Genomic DNA, 15943 nt, shown 5'->3' with positions numbered 1-15943 from the left:
TAGAGATCACCTTCTGTTACGCTATATGCTAAATGATTTATTCCTGTAAGCTGTTATTGATTGGCTAAATAAATATATACTTATTGAAACCACTATATAGCGTTCGAGGTCTCATTACCGAGGTAGGCCTGGACAGCTGCCTACATCAAGGGGAATCCTTGGCTTCGGGTGTCGTGAGTGGGGTTCCCCTTAGTGGGTGCACCACTTAAGGACTGCAGGCAGTGGGGAAGCCTGGGCCTCCTTCAGCCACCCACGGTTTCCCTGACCGCCTATACTGCTGGGGACTTCCTTACCAGTGGCTGTCCTGCTTTAGCGGCTGGGTCAGTTCAAGCCTCTTTGCCGCTACAGGCCTGGGGGTAGATTTTTTAGCAGGCTTTTCGTCGATTTTGGCAGGAAGCGCCACCATTTTGCCTGTGTCCTCGGGTGACCTTCCTCCTATCTTAAAGAGACAGGAACAGGTTTTGGATGTTTTTCCTGCTTCTGCAGTGAGTGCTTCTTGCCCCCAGGGGAGGGGGGGGTTTGCCCTTGAATTTGTTGTAGCCATGTACAAGGCTTACTTACAGGCAGCTGGGGGTCCTGTTTCTTCCCTGGGTCTCTCTAGTTTTTCAGAGGGGGGGGGGCTTTTGCCTTCCACATCTGCCCCATTCAGCTTCCCCTCAGCATCGGCTCCGAGTTTGGTGGAATAAGGATTTATTTGCAGACATGTTTTCGCCTGAGGACTTGTACCCTTTGTTGGATCCCCAAGATCCTCTCGGGGGATGAGGGAAAGGAAAAGCAAGCGGTGAGGCAAATTAGATCGACATTAAACCAGTTCAAATTGGTTTAGCGACAACCATTAGTCAATCAGTGAGTTTAGTGCATCCGTGCCTTAGATCAGTGCACACAGGAGTGATGTTCATTCATCTGCACATTCAATCATCTGAGGTCTTTTCCTCCATTTTATGGTTGTGTGTACGTAGTAAATGGTGATTTTCAGATTCTACTAATTTTTAAATGTTTTTCATGTTTTGTGGAATTTTTTCTCTTTTGGAGATTTTTTGATAGAGGTATTGTTTTAGTGTAGTTTTTTTATTACTGTGATATCTGAATTACCGTATGTATGTATTATTTTGTCATCCCAGCCCTCCCACTAGACAACCAAGGAATTTTTTTTTTTTTGAGGTGTGGCTCAGCAGGAAAGGGGAATCAGGGCCATTTTGGGGGGGCTTGGGGCAGCGGGGCTCCCTGAACATGTTCACAAGTGTTATGCTATTGCACAGTTCTTGTGGGCATGTCCCAGGAAATTCCATCCCTTTAGTGATCGATGCTCAAGACCAAGAGGAGGATGCATATAATTTGCATGCTGTTAGTGTTGAGTATTAGTCGATAAAATTAGGTGTTTCTTTGGCATGATAGCTTTACAGCGCTGGATATTTGTGCATCTGCCCCTTCATGTCTGCCATCCATCTTCTTTCTGTGTTTGTCTTCTCCAGCATCTCTCCTCATTGTCCTTGTTCCAATTCCCCCCCCCCCACACACACACACATACACATATGTTTATAAGCATTTGACATACCACCGCTTGCACAATGGGCTACTTGGCAATACAATACAAATTAAAGAAGGAAGAAAAGAAATACAATAATAAAGTGGGGTAAATAAAGAAGAGAGCCAGAAAAGTGAAAGGGAAATAAAGGATAACAGGGGTAGGAGGCAGTATTGTATTACCGTGCACTCTTATGTGTCTGGTTTTATTTGTAAGCTACTTAGGTTTAAGTGGGGAGGGAATATTTTTTTCAGGCAGTCGTGAAGGCCCTTTAGTGCTTTTTATTGGGGTTTTTTGTGTGAATTTTCAGTGGCCCAGCCCCTAAACCCAGTACTAGAAAAACCTTTTTTTTTTTTATCCCAGGACAAGCAGGCAGGTATTCTCACTAGTGGGTGATGTCATCAGACAGAGCCCCGGTACGGACGTCTCACAAGCACGTGTTGCTTGTAGAAACTTAAAAGTTTCTAGATGCCCGCACCGCGCATGCGCCGGTGCCTTCCCGCCCGGAGGTCCGGGCGTGTCTCCTCAGTTCTTTTCTTTCCGCGGAGCTGAGAAGTTCAACTTCATCATGCGCTAGCTGAATTCAGTTAAATTTGCCTTCCTTGTCCGCGTTTTCGCTTTCTTTTAATTACAGTTAACAGTACTTTTCTTTTTCAGTTAAAAAAAAAAGAAGATTATTTCCTCCGGCGGGTCGAACGGGCCGGCCACGTGGCTCAGGCCCACTGGCTTCGACCTCGCGGCGGAGATTTTCCGGCCTATGTCCCGGCCAATCACCGGGTTTAAAAAGTGCAGCAAGTGCCAACGCGCGATTTCACTTACGGACCCTCACCGGCGCTGTTTGCAGTGTTTGGGCCCTGACCACATTCCGAAATCGTGCAGGCCTTGCTCTATCCTTACGGCACGCTCATTCAAACGGCGTTGCCTATTGTGGGAATCGATGTTCAAGATGGACGCAGCTAAGGATCCCTCAGCCTCCACTTCATCTGATACCTCCCCGGTTCGGGCGAAACCGGTATCGACCCCTCCTGCATCGAGTGTGGTGAAACCGGCATCGTTCATCCCGACACCATCCACGAGCTCGACGTCGGTGCCTGCCCCGGTCTCCTCGGTTCAGGTACCTCTTCCTTCCACAGTGCCACCAGTGGTCATCAAAGTGCCGAAAGCTACTAAGCAGAAGCACTCGACCTCGAAGGAGCGCGATGACCGTGCAGGAGGACCCCCTTTCGGTGCGGATCCCTCCTTATCGGCTTCGCTACGGTCCATGCTGGAAGCTCAATTCGTTGAGCTCATGCAGACCATCGGACCCGGGCTCATCGCTGCCATACAGGGTGACCTCCCGGTACCGGTCCAAAGGGGCGGTCCGCCCCCTCCCCCTCCTCCACGCCGTTCGACCTCGAAAACCGACGAGGACGAACGGGGGAGGGCGGCGATGCCCATGCGGCAAGCCTCGCTTACCGATATGCCGCCATTAGAGCCCATTACGCCTCCGCGCCAACATGGGACCAGACCTCCGATCGATATTCAAAGCCCTGGGCATAGTCAGGAAGAGTTCTTCCGTACTCCTTACCAGACTTGGGTAGCATCGCAAGAATCCGCATCGCAACCCCAGTTGCGATCCACCGCTTCCAGCCCTATCCACCACTTGGGGGCCTCGGGAGACCATGCGATGCACAGACGATCCCGATCCCCGTCCCGCCACCGAGACGGGCACCGATCAAGACACTCATCCTGGCACTCTTCACGCCATTCGGAGGTGTCACCGCAGAAAAAACTGCAACGTATGGGATACTCCTCATCAGAGGTGTCCCCTCCGGAGGGACCGGAGTACGAGGAGACACCCGTACCCGACTCTCCTTGCCACTCCCCGATGTCAATGGACCCGGAGGCCTCTTCCTCCTCCAGCCCGTCCCACAGACCGACGCTGGCGGATCAATTGTCTTTCTCATCATTCCTCCGACAAATGGCGGATGATCTGGATGTGACCCTTGACACGGGCTCCCGATACTCCAAAGAGTATCTTGGCACCATGCATTTACCTAACCCTCCAACGGAGTCGCTTCGGCTCCCCCTGCATAAATTGCTGGATCAGACCTTCATGCAGTGTTTCGAAACACCGTACTCCATACCGGCGATTCCCAGCAAACTCGATGCTCGATACCGCATCGTGCACCATAAAGGGTTTGAGGGCCCTCAACTCTCCCACCAATCCCTACTGGTCGAGTCCTCTCTTAAACGCTCTCATCCCTCTCAGGTCTATGCCTCTGTACCGCCGGGCCGAGAGGGGAGAACGATGGACAAATTTGGTAGAAAATTCTATCAAAACTCCATGATGGCGTCACGGGTGCTGAACTACAATTTCTTTTTCTCTTCCTATCTGGAGTTCTTCTTGCCGGTGCTCCGCAAGTTCACTCCATTCATAGACACCCAAGCTCGATTCGAGTTCGAGGAAGTGGTAGCCTCCCTCTCCCAATTACGCCTCCAGCTGATGCAATCCTCCTTCGATGCATTCGAACTCTCGGCACGTGCTGCCGCAAGCGCGGTAGCCATGCGTCGCCTGGCATGGCTCCGTACAATCGATATGGATCCCAACCTCCAGGACAGACTCGCCAACGTACCATGTGCGGGAGCTGACCTGTTCGATGAGTCTATCGAAACTGTTACCAAGAAGCTGTCGGATCACGAAAAATCTTTTCAATCCATCCTGCGGCCCAAACCCAAACCTCAACAGTCTCGACCTTCCAGGCCACCCCTGATTTACCAGCGGCGTTACATGCCCAGACAAACGCCTGCTGCGAGACAACCTGCGAAGAGACAACCTCCCCAGAAGTCTCAGCAAAAACCTCAGCCACCGGCTGCACCTAAGGCTCCCCAGCCCTTTTGACTCCCCTCCTGGGAGCATAACCGACACCGTTCTGCACTCAGCCTCTCCCATAGGGGGCCGCCTCCATCTTTTTTACCATCGATGGGAGGCCATAACCACGGACCTATGGGTCCTTACCATCATAAGAGAAGGATACTCTCTTCAATTCCATCGGGTCCCCCCGGACCATCCTCCAAGAGAGTATCCTTCAAGCTCGACACAGACCGCCCTTCTTCTTCAGGAAGTCCAAACCTTACTTCAGCTTCGGGCTGTCGAGCCGGTCCCGTCAGACCAATTGAACCGAGGGTTCTACTCCCGGTACTTCCTCGTCCCGAAGAAAACGGGCGACCTGCGACCCATTTTAGACCTTCGGGCCCTCAACAAGTTCTGGTCAAAGAGAAGTTTCGCATGTTGACTTTGGCTTCTCTATACCCCCTCCTCGAGCAGAACGACTGGTTATGCTCCCTGGATCTCAAGGAGGCCTACACTCACATCCCCATTCACCCGGCCTCCCGAAAGTTCCTCAGATTTCGGGTGGGAAATCTGCACCTACAGTATCGAGTGCTACCATTCGGCCTCTCTTCGTCCCCTAGAGTCTTCACAAAGTGCCTGGTGGTAGTGGCCGCGGCACTCCGAGACAGGGGTCTACAGGTGTTCCCATACCTCGACGACTGGCTCATCAAGGCCCCGTCAGCCCCAGAGGTCACTTCGGCGGTCTTGGCTACAACCTACTTCCTCCAGAATTTGGGCTTCGAGATCAACTTTTCCAAGTCTCATCTACAACCCACCCAGTCCCTCCCCTTCATCGGAGCGGTCCTGGACACCACTCGACTCCGAGCATTCCTGCCTCTGCAACGCATGGAGTCTCTTCTTCATCTCTGCCAGTCGGTGTCTACTCGCCAAACCCTACCGGCGAGACAACTGATGGTGCTCCTGGGCCATATGGCCTCCACCCTTTGCCAGACTCCATCTCAGGATCCCCCAGTGGACCCTGGCATCACAGTGGAATCAGACGTCCGATCCACTATCCAAACACATCATAGTCACACCTGCTCTTCGGCAGTCTCTACTTTGGTGGATGACCTCTTCGAATCTATCCAGAGGTTTGCTGTTGCACTCTCCCCCCCCCATCAGAAAGTTCTCACAACCGATTCGTCGAATTATGCATGGGGGGCCCACCTGGATGGTCTCCGCACCCAAGGATTCTGGACCAGTGCGGAAAGACTACACCAAATCAATCTACTGGAGCTCAGAGCCATCTTCAATGCGCTCCAAGCTTTCCAACACCTACTTCACGACATGGTGATCCTCATTCGCACAGACAATCAGGCTGCCATGTATTATATCAACAAGCAAGGAGGCACGGGCTCGGCCCTCCTTTGCCAGGAAGCTCTACGAGTCTGGGACTGGGCGGTGCGCCACAACGCCTTCCTCAGAGCTGTCTACATTCAGGGGGAGAACAACGTCTTAGCAGACAAACTAAGTCGTCTACTACAACCGCACGAATGGACTCTCCATTCCAGCCCCCTTCACCAAATCTTCACACAGTGGGGGACGCCTCAGATAGACCTCTTTGCGGCTCCCCACAACTCCAAACTGCCTCAGTTCTGCTCCAGGATCTACACTCCTCATCGCCTCGAGGCAGATGCTTTTCTACTGAACTGGGGGAAACGATTTCTATATGCGTTCCCACCATTCCCGCTGATCCAGAAGACTCTGGTCAAGCTGAAACTCGAACAGGCCACCATGATTCTAATAGCTCCTCGGTGGCCCAGACAACCTTGGTTCTCCCTCCTACTTCAACTCAGCAGCAGGGAACCAGTACCACTCCCAGTGTTTCCTTCACTACTTACTCAACATCAAGGATCACTGCTTCATCCCAACCTGCAGTCTCTCCACCTGACAGCTTGGTTCCTCTCAACGTAACCCCTCACCAATTCTCACAAGAAGTGAGGGAGGTCTTGGAAGCTTCCAGGAAGCCCGCCACTCGACAATGCTACTCCCAGAAATGGACTAGATTCTCCTCATGGTGTGTTTCTAAATCAAAGGAACCTCAGCGAGCTTCCTTATCCTCCGTGCTGGACTATCTCCTACACCTATCTCAATCTGGGCTCAAGTCTACATCCATACGAGTCCACCTGAGCGCTATTGCGGCGTTCCACCAGCCCCTACAAGGGAAACCCCTCTCGGCCCATCCGGTGGTCGCCAGATTTATGAAAGGACTCTTCCATGTTAACCCTCCTCTCAAACCACCCCCAGTAGTTTGGGACCTCAATGTAGTCCTTTCCCGTCTCATGAAGCCCCCATTTGAACCACTCAACAGGGCCCCTCTTAAGTATCTCACCTGGAAAGTGCTTTTCCTTGTAGCCCTTACGTCCGCTCGCAGAGTCAGTGAACTCCAGGCATTGATGGCGGATCCACCATTCACAGTATTCCATCATGACAAGGTGGTCCTCCGCACTCACCCGAAATTCCTGCCTAAGGTGGTCTCCGAATTTCATCTCAACCAATTCATTGTACTTCCAGTATTCTTCCCTAAGCCCCATTCTCACCACGGAGAATCGGCCCTTCACACTCTAGACTGTAAACGCGCTTTGGCTTTCTACCTGGATCGCACCAAGCCACACAGAACCACTCCTCAACTTTTTGTCTCCTTCGACCCTAATAAGTTGGGAAGACCCGTATCAAAGCGCACCATCTCTAATTGGATGGCGGCTTGTATCTCTTTCTGCTATGCCCAGGCTGGATTATCACTTCCTTGTAAGGTCACAGCCCATAAGGTCAGAGCAATGGCAGCCTCAGTAGCATTCCTCAGATCAACACCAATCGAGGAAATTTGTAAGGCTGCCACCTGGTCCTCAGTTCACACATTCACCTCACATTATTGTCTGGATACTCTCTCCAGACGGGATGGACAGTTTGGCCAAACAGTATTGAAAAATTTATTCTCTTAAGTCGCCAACTCCCCCTCCATCCCACTGAGGTTAGCTTGGAGGTCACCCACTAGTGAGAATACCTGCCTGCTTGTCCTGGGATAAAGCAATGTTACTTACCGTAACAGTTGTTATCCAGGGACAGCAGGCAGCTATTCTCACGTCCCACCCACCTCCCCTGGGTTGGCTTCTCAGGCTAGCTACCTGAACTGAGGAGACACGCCCGGACCTCCGGGCGGGAAGGCACCGGCGCATGCGCGGTGCGGGCATCTAGAAACTTTTAAGTTTCTACAAGCAACACGTGCTTGTGAGACGTCCGTACCGGGGCTCTGTCTGATGACATCACCCACTAGTGAGAATAGCTGCCTGCTGTCCCTGGATAACAACTGTTACGGTAAGTAACATTGCTGTCTCTGAGGTCCCTCTCCCCCTCCTGGGTTGTATGTCTCTTACTTGCTCCATCCCGCTCCCCTACCCTCTGCTCCTGAGTCTGGTGAGTTTTGTTTCTCTCTGTTCCTTCCTCTGCAGATCTAGACATTGGTATGACGAGTGAGGTGATTAAATTTGCGGACAATACGAAGTTATTCAGAGTAGTGAAGAGACGGGGATTGTGAAGATCTGCAACGTGACATAATCAAGCTTGAGAAATGTGCATCAACATGGCAAATGAGGTTCAATGTGGATAAGTAAAGTAATGCATGTTTGCAAATGTACTTTCACTGGAAAATGGGGGGAGGAGGGTGGTTTATAGTTTACTGTGGGTTTAATCAAAAGAAAAATAATATTGTATATTTTTGATAAAATGTTAAAGGAAAGGGGTGGGAAGGGAATAAATTTATATATTTGATTTTATATTAGAAAGAAATTCAAGTGATGTATTTAATATCAAATGTTTTATTATTTGTACACTTTATATAAGGTTAAAAATGAATAAAGAATTAAAAAAAAAAAAAAAAGTAATGCATGTTCGTAACAAAAATCTCATGCACAAATACAGGATGTCCAGGGCGGTACTTGGAGAGACCTCCCACGAACGAGACTTGGGAGTTCTGATTGACAAGTTGATGAAGCCGTCTGTGCAATGCACGGTGGCGGCGGCAACAAAAAGGGAGAACAGAATTCTAGGAATGATAAAGAAGGGGATCAGGAGCAGATTGGAGAAGATCATGCTGTTGCATCGGGCCATGGTGCACCCTCACCTAGAGTACTGCGTTTAGTACTGGTCGCCATATATGAAGAAGGACACGGTATTACTCGGGAAGGCGCAGAGAAGAGCGACTAAAATGGTTAAGGGGCTGGAGGAGTTGCTGTGCAGTGAGAGATTGGAGAAATTGGGCCTCTTCTCCCTCAAAAAGAGGAGACTGAGAGGGGACATGATAGAAACATTCAAAATAAAAGGAATAGACTTAGTAGATAAAGGCAGTCTGTTCACCCTCTCCAAGGTAGGGAGAACAAAAAGGCACTCTAAAGTTAAAAGGGGATAGATTCTGTACAAACGTAAGGAAGTTCTTTACCCAGAGAGTGGTAGAAAACCGGAACGCTCTGCTGGAGTCTGTTATAGTGGAAAACACCCTCCAGGGTTTCAAGACAAAGTTGGACAAGTTCCTGCTAAACTGCAACATATGCAGGTGGGGCTGGACTCATTTAGAGCTCTTGTCTTTGATCTGGGGGCTGCCATGCGAGTAGACTTCTGGGCAGGATTGACCACTGGTCTGACCCAGCAGCAGCAATTCTTATGTTCTATGAGTGCAACATCAGACTCTTATCTCCTCCAAATTTGCCTCAACTGCCAGGAGCAAGCTTAAAAGATATTGGTTGCCAAAGCGCAAAGGTAGATGATAAAATGTAGCAGAGGCAGAAGTGAGCCATAACAGAAAGAAGCATAAAATGAATGAAAAGTAACCTGCATGAACAACTATGGAGGAATGAGGAAAACCAAGTGTAAAATTGTGCTGGGATCCAGGGTGGGGAGGGGTACAAGAGGAAGTGGAAAGAAAGAGGTTTTTGGGATAACCCTAATGAATATGCATGAAAGAGATTTGCATATAATGGAGGAGACATGCAAATCTTCATGCATATTCATTAGGGCTAGCATCCGGTCCTCAAGAGCCGTATTCCAGTCAGGTTTTCAGGATTTCCCCAATGAATATGCATGAGATCTATGTGCATGCACTGCTTTCAATGCATATTCATTGGAATATGGTTCTTGAGGACCGGAGTTCCCTACCCCTGCTCTAAGGCAGGGGTAGGCAATTCCGGTCCTTGAGAGCCGGAGCCAGGTCAGGTTTTCAGGATATCCACCATAAATATGCATGAGATAGATTTGCATCTCAAGGAGGCGGTGCATGCAAATCCATCTCCTACATATTCATTGTGGATAGCCTGAAAACCTGACCGGAATTGCCTACCCCTGCTCTAAGGAGTGTGAGAAAGCAAAATTGGCAAAGACCCACTCCTAACGAATGAAACGTTGAAACGGGCAGGAGCTGCTGAAGCTCTATGTCCCCGTGTGTCGCCGCTCTAGCTTCTGGCGCTCCTACTCTGTGTTCCGCGCTTCCCGCCCTGTCCCGCGCGCTGAAGTGACGTCACGGACCCGGAACAGCTCTGAGGCCGCGCGCGCCCCGCCCATCGGCTCCCAAAGGTGTGGACTGGCGTTACCGCTGCGGGGCTCGCGCCTTCCTTAGTTCGTCGCGGCTATGGCTCATCAGACTGGCATCCACGGTGAGTAGCGGCACCTGGGAAGGAGAGGAGGGGCGGGAGCGCCTTAGGTCCTCCCCCCCCCCTCAGCACTGCGTTATAACCGACACCGCAAAGGAAAGATTTGGACTTCGTCTCTCTTAGATATTTCGAATGAAAGGAGAAGGGGGAGGGTAGAAATTCCTGCTCCCCCCCCCTCCTAGCGTGATGTAATGCACAGAGCAGAGGGTTCGTGGCTTCCTGTTGGCATCTAGCGGCCCCCACCCTGCCTCTGGGCCGGGGCTTCGTTCATGTGCGCTTATCTAGCTCTGCCTCGGTTCCTTTTTCCTACCGCAATGAATTGAGCAGGCTGCGTTTTGTCTAAATAGGGATATGGCTTAATTCTGAGCACCCTGTGTGGAAAGGAAGCGGCGAAAGCTTCCAAGGCTTTAACGAAAGAAGCAACTGGCATTCTGAACACATTCAAAGCATGGCAGTAATCTGCAGTTTATGGATAAATGTCACCTTTTTCTGTCATGGCCATGAGCGGGTGATTGACAGAGGCCCTGACACAAAGGGTGTCCTTGAAGCAAACAAAACCTGCTGGCACCCTGACCCTAGCATGACACCCCCTTCTCCATCCCATAACAGTAAAAAAAAAAAAAAAATTATTTGGTGTTCTAGTGGACCCTTCCACCCATCTGATCCAGCCTCCAACATCTACATTAAAGTCCCTAGTGATCTAGTGCCCCCTCCCCCCCCATCACCAATTATTCAAATTAAAAAAATCTCTAGTGAAGCTCCTCAGAAGAGACAGGTGTGATGACCACTCGCTCTTGCATCTGAACTTCTCCCCTATAAGCAAATTGTGGCCTTGCCTGGTGCACCCCAGTATGCACTGTACAGGGCAGGGCACTGCCATTTTGAACATGGCGCTGGAGGTAGAGTGAGTGGGTATCAAGTCTGTTTCTGTTGAGGGATTTTTTTTCTTTTAAAAATTGGGATCAGGGAATCTGGTTGGTGAGGACAAGAGACATTTGTGTAGATGTTTGAGTTGGGGGTGAGGGACCCAGTAGACTACCAGGTAAATTATTTTTTTACTGTTGGCAAGGATCCTTAAAAGGTTACATATACAAAAGATTTTTCCATAGAATTTTATCTTTTCAAGCTGGATCATGGGATAAACCCTTTTCTGTCCTGATAACAAACTCCAACTCCTATATTTCCTTTAGAAAAATGCTAAAGACCTATTTATTTAACAAATTCTTCTGAATGTGATTATAATACACTGCTCTTTTGATTGTTGTTAACCGCATTGAACTGAGAGGTTACTACTGTATATAAGTGAACTTGTTATGTTATCACGTCGGGTTGAGGAGAGGGAGGTCATTATACAGTAAGTGAGAGAGAGGGTGCCACTAGATACCCACTCCTCTCAATCAACCCTTCTATACTGCCTTGGATCTGGTGCAAAATTTCTCATTCACAACATATAGGAAAATCTTTTTTTTTTTTCCTGCATCACTGTAGGATTGCTGATGATTGTATTAATGCGCATTTAATGCATCTTAAAGTGCTGAGTAGTAAGGATTTCCAGGTAGTTTATGCGCTGAAACCCTTCAGTGCCATGCAAAATAGTGGAAACAATTATAAAAAAATCAAATGAAACACATAAACATGATTTACTGAGACAGAGTCAGCATAGGTTCAGCCGAGGGAGATCTTGCCTCGCCAGTTTGCTTGACTTCTTTCAAGGTGTGAATAAACATGTGGATAAAGGAGAGCTAACATAGAAACATGATGGCAGATAAAGGCCAAATGACCTATCTAGCCTGCCCATCCACAGTAACCATTTTACATTACATTAATGACTTCTGTTCCGCCTGTACCTTGCAGTTCTAAGCAGATTACATTTTCTCTTTCAGAGAGATCTCACGTGCCTATCCCAGGTCCTTTTGAATTCAGACACAGTCTCTGTCTCCACCACCTCTTCCGGGAGACTATTCCATGCATCTGCCACCCTTTCTGTAATAAAGTATTTCCTTAGATTACTCCGGAGCCTATCACCTCTTAACTTCATCCTATGCCATCTCATTGCAGAGTTTCCTTTCAAATGAAAGAGACTCGACTCGTGCACATTTACATTATGTAGGTATTTAAACGTCTCTATCATATCTCCCCTCTCCCTCCTTTCCTCCAAAGCAGAGGTGTCAAAGTCCCTCCTCGAGGGTCACAATCCAGTTGGGTTTTCAGGATTTCCCCAATGAATATGCATGAGATCCCACTAATCCCACTATGTCGAGTTCTATCTTTATGGAGATGATGCAGTATACAAACTTAAGATTTAATTTAGAGACCTATTTGCATGCACTGCTTTCATTGTATGTTACTAGATCTCATGCATATTCATTGGGGAAATCCTGAAAACCTGACTGTATTGCGGCCCTCAAGGAGGGACTTTGACACCCCTGCTCCAAAGTATACAGATTGAGCTCTTTAAGTCTGTCCCCATAAGTCTTATGACGAAGACCACATACCATTTTAGTGGCCTTCCTCTGGACTGACTCCATCCTTTTTATATCTTTTTGAAGGTGCAGCCTCCAGAATTGTACACAATATCCTAAATGAGGCCTCACCAAAGTCTTATACAGGGGCATCAATACCTCCTCTTTCCTTACTAGCCATACCTCTCCCTATGCAACCTAGCATCCTTCTAGCTACGCCGTCACCTTTTCAACCTGTTTAGCCACCTTAACATCATATACAATCACACCCAAGTCACGCTCTTCTGTCGTGCACATAACTCTTCACTTCCCTAATCTGTACCATTCCCTCAGGTTTTTGCAGCCCAAATGCATGAACTTAGTGTATCTAGATTTTCAGAAAACTTTTGACAAAGGCCCAGATTCACTAAAGATAGCGATTCAATCACTGTTGGCTGATTCCTGGCCGATTTTAAAACGGCGATTGATTCACTATCTTTTTTGCATGCAAATGATTTGCATGCAAACTCTCGACTCATTCGCTCAGTGAGCGATTGAGTCGGGACACTAGTGACAGTAGAAGCAGCTTCATGTCACTGCTGTCAGGGCTTCTGCCGGTTTATTTTTTTCATTTTATTTTAAATGGCACTGATATTTTGCGTCTATTACACATGCAAAATATCTTTGCCAATAAAAAAAAAATGGGAAAAAAGTCTCCTGCCCCCCCGACAGCGCCCCCTCCCCACCAGCCCCCTCAAAAAAATTGCAGAAGAGATGCCAGCACTGCCATCAAACTAACAGCCATCGCCGTCGGCCCGGCCTACCCCACCACCGGTACCTTTACATATGGCAGGAGGGATGCCCCCGGTCTGGCCCACACTCCGTACTTTTAATCGTAAGCAGGATTCTCCTCCTGTTCCTGAGGCCAGCTCCTGCGTAATGTTGGCCTTAGGCCCCGCCCCAGTGCATCATATGATGCACGGGACGGGGCCTAAGGCCCTGATTGGCTCAGGCGCCTCGGGATCCTCCCTTGGGAGGGGCCTGAGGCGCCTGAGCCAATCAGTGACTTTTTTAGGGTTGAGTCTATAGGCCTGGCTCCCATAAGACTTGTTATATCACCAGGTTTACTTAGCCTCACTGCCCTGTTCTACCACTGCTTATATATCTCATGCAAGCATGTACAAATTCCATTACAAATACTGACTCTCACCCTTCTTGATGGTAGACTGTTATTTTCCTCTTGATTTGTATGGTTCCATATTCAGCATTTAGGTCCTCTTCAACCTCTTACCCCTCCTCCCCAATGTTCTGTAATATCTATTGTCTCCAGCCCCAGCCTTTCCTCCCTGACCTCTATTCTGATCACTGCTTCCACAGCCTCCTAAGGTTAATTGGGGTAGTGTAATGTGGGCTATACATTTTTAAACAATCTTCAAATCTAAGCAATTGTCCAAGAACATCCTCCAATTTCCCCTTTCTCATTGGTGGTTGGTCTTTAACCGTGGTCAGGTTACCCAGCCACCTTGGAAGCTTGATGAAGTCATACCATTGTAAAGATTATCCACTGCCATTTGGTTTTAATCAAGCCTAATCCAGTTGTTCCTCCGTTCTAGCTACTGAAGTGTAAACTTTACCATTCTGCTCTCCAAATTTCATATGCCTGAGCAAACACATGAGCCCCCTCCATTTTCTCCATCTGTTACCCACCACTCGTGCAAAGCAAAATGTATACATATTTGTAATGCTAAAGTTTAGTGCCCTACTTTAGTGTCCATAGGTTTGAAAATGTGGAATTGAGCATGTTTCAATTTCTTTGACTGAGTGTCCAGAGAATTGGATAGAGGGAGTGCACTAAATGTGGAGTATTTAGATTCTAGCAAAGCTTTTGACACAGCTCCACACAGTCGTCTTAATAAACTGAGTGCCCTTGGTATGTGCCCCAAAGTGACGAACTGAATCAGGAACAGAGCTTACTCTGAGGAAAGGGATGTTACCAATGGTGTGCTTCAACATTCAGTTCTTTGTCCTGTTCATTTTAACATTTTTATAAGCAATATTGCTGTAGGGTTGTCCTTCAAGATTCGCCTCTTTGTTGATGATACCAAAATCTGCAATAGAATACACACCCCTGATGGTGTGGATAATATGAGAAAGGACCTAGTGAAGCTTGAAGAATGGTCTGAAATTTGGCAGCTAAATTTTAATGCTAAGAAATGCCAGATCATGCATTTGAGCTGCAAAAGCTCAAGGGAACAGTACAATTTAGAGGGTGAAGAATTTTTGTGCATGGAAGAGGAGTGGGACTTGGATGTGATAATCTTAAAGTGGCCAAACAGGTTGAAAAGGCAATGGCAAAAGCTAGAAGGATGCTTGGGTACATAGAGAAAAGAATGACCAGTAGGAAAAAGGAGGTATTGATGCCCCTGTATAAGACTCTGGTGAGACTTAATTTAGAATATTGTGTACAATTCTGGAGGCCGCACCTTCAAAAAGATACGAGGGTTGGAGATGGTCAGTGGTCTTCGTCATAAAGCGTATGGGGACAGACTTAAAGATCTCAATATGCATACTTTGGAGGAAAGGTGGGTGAGGGGGTGATACGATAGACTTTTAAATATCTATGTGGCATAAATGCGCATAAGGCGAGTCTCTTTCAATTGAAAGGAAACTCCAGAGTGAGAGGGCTTGAGATGAAGTTAAGAGGTGATAGGCTCAGGTGTAATCTAAGGAAACTTTTTTTTTTTTTTTTTTTTACAGAAAGGGTGGTGGATGCATGAAACAGTCTCCATGTAGAGGTGGTAGAGACAAAGACTGTGTCTGAATTCAAGAAAGCATGGGACAGGCACGTGGGATATCTTAGGGAGAGGAGGAAATAGTAGATGCTGTGGATGGGCAAACTGGATGGGCCATTTGGCCTTTATAAACCACTTCGAACTTCACGGTATAGCGGTATATAAGAAATAAATTATTATTATTATTTATCTGCCGTCCTGTTTCTATGTTTGATAGCTATAGGTTTGTAACCAAAGCAGGAATGAGGAAATGCTGTTGTGCAGAGCACTATTTCCATATTTTTGCTTGATAATTGTGGGTGGTCACTTTCTCACTTGATTTCAGTTTTTGGATCCGTTCATATTTACTTTAGCTCCTAGTCTCTATCAAATTCTGTTCTTTTGGACTCTGTAATTATTACCCTGACACAAGGCTGCTGTCTACTGCCATGTCTGAAGGAAACATGGCAGTGAATTGGGAGATAGGGACAAGATATAGATGTGAAGTGAAGAACATGGCAGAAGGGATTTTTATATGCCAGTAAGGTATAGTGTTTCTTTGACTGGGATATTATTGTCATTAGAGATTGTAACCTTATACGTGCTGTGTCCCTAGACTGCAGGGTGTTAAGTCACACTGTGCAATAATTGCTTCATGAGTCGTCTGTAATATCACAAGGAGAATTACCGAGTGA

The 15943-nt window shown here is 47.8% G+C and overlaps 1 protein-coding gene across 4 annotated transcripts in view; it reads left to right on the top strand.

Annotated features, from left to right (window-relative positions):
* Positions 1-9847: 9847 nt before the first annotated feature.
* The window catches only part of TWF2 (twinfilin actin binding protein 2), a 77231-nt gene continuing 71135 nt past the window's right edge, over positions 9848-15943 (top strand). Inside the window, exon 1 of one of the 4 annotated variants that reach the window (XM_033926150.1) lies at positions 9848-10039. In XM_033926150.1, coding sequence (XP_033782041.1) covers positions 10015-10039 — 25 coding nt within the window. In that variant the 5' untranslated portion in view covers positions 9848-10014. Of the gene's footprint in view, positions 10040-10116; positions 10244-15376; positions 15419-15943 lie in introns of those variants that run through there. The other 3 variants (XM_033926151.1, XM_033926149.1, XM_033926148.1) reach the window with 3 other exon arrangements.

This window comes from Geotrypetes seraphini, chromosome 17, assembly GCF_902459505.1.
Source record: "Geotrypetes seraphini chromosome 17, aGeoSer1.1, whole genome shotgun sequence".
NCBI lineage: Eukaryota > Metazoa > Chordata > Amphibia > Gymnophiona > Dermophiidae > Geotrypetes > Geotrypetes seraphini.
The sequence above is the reverse complement of the archived record's forward strand: the minus strand, read 5'-3'. Positions and strand labels throughout refer to the sequence as shown.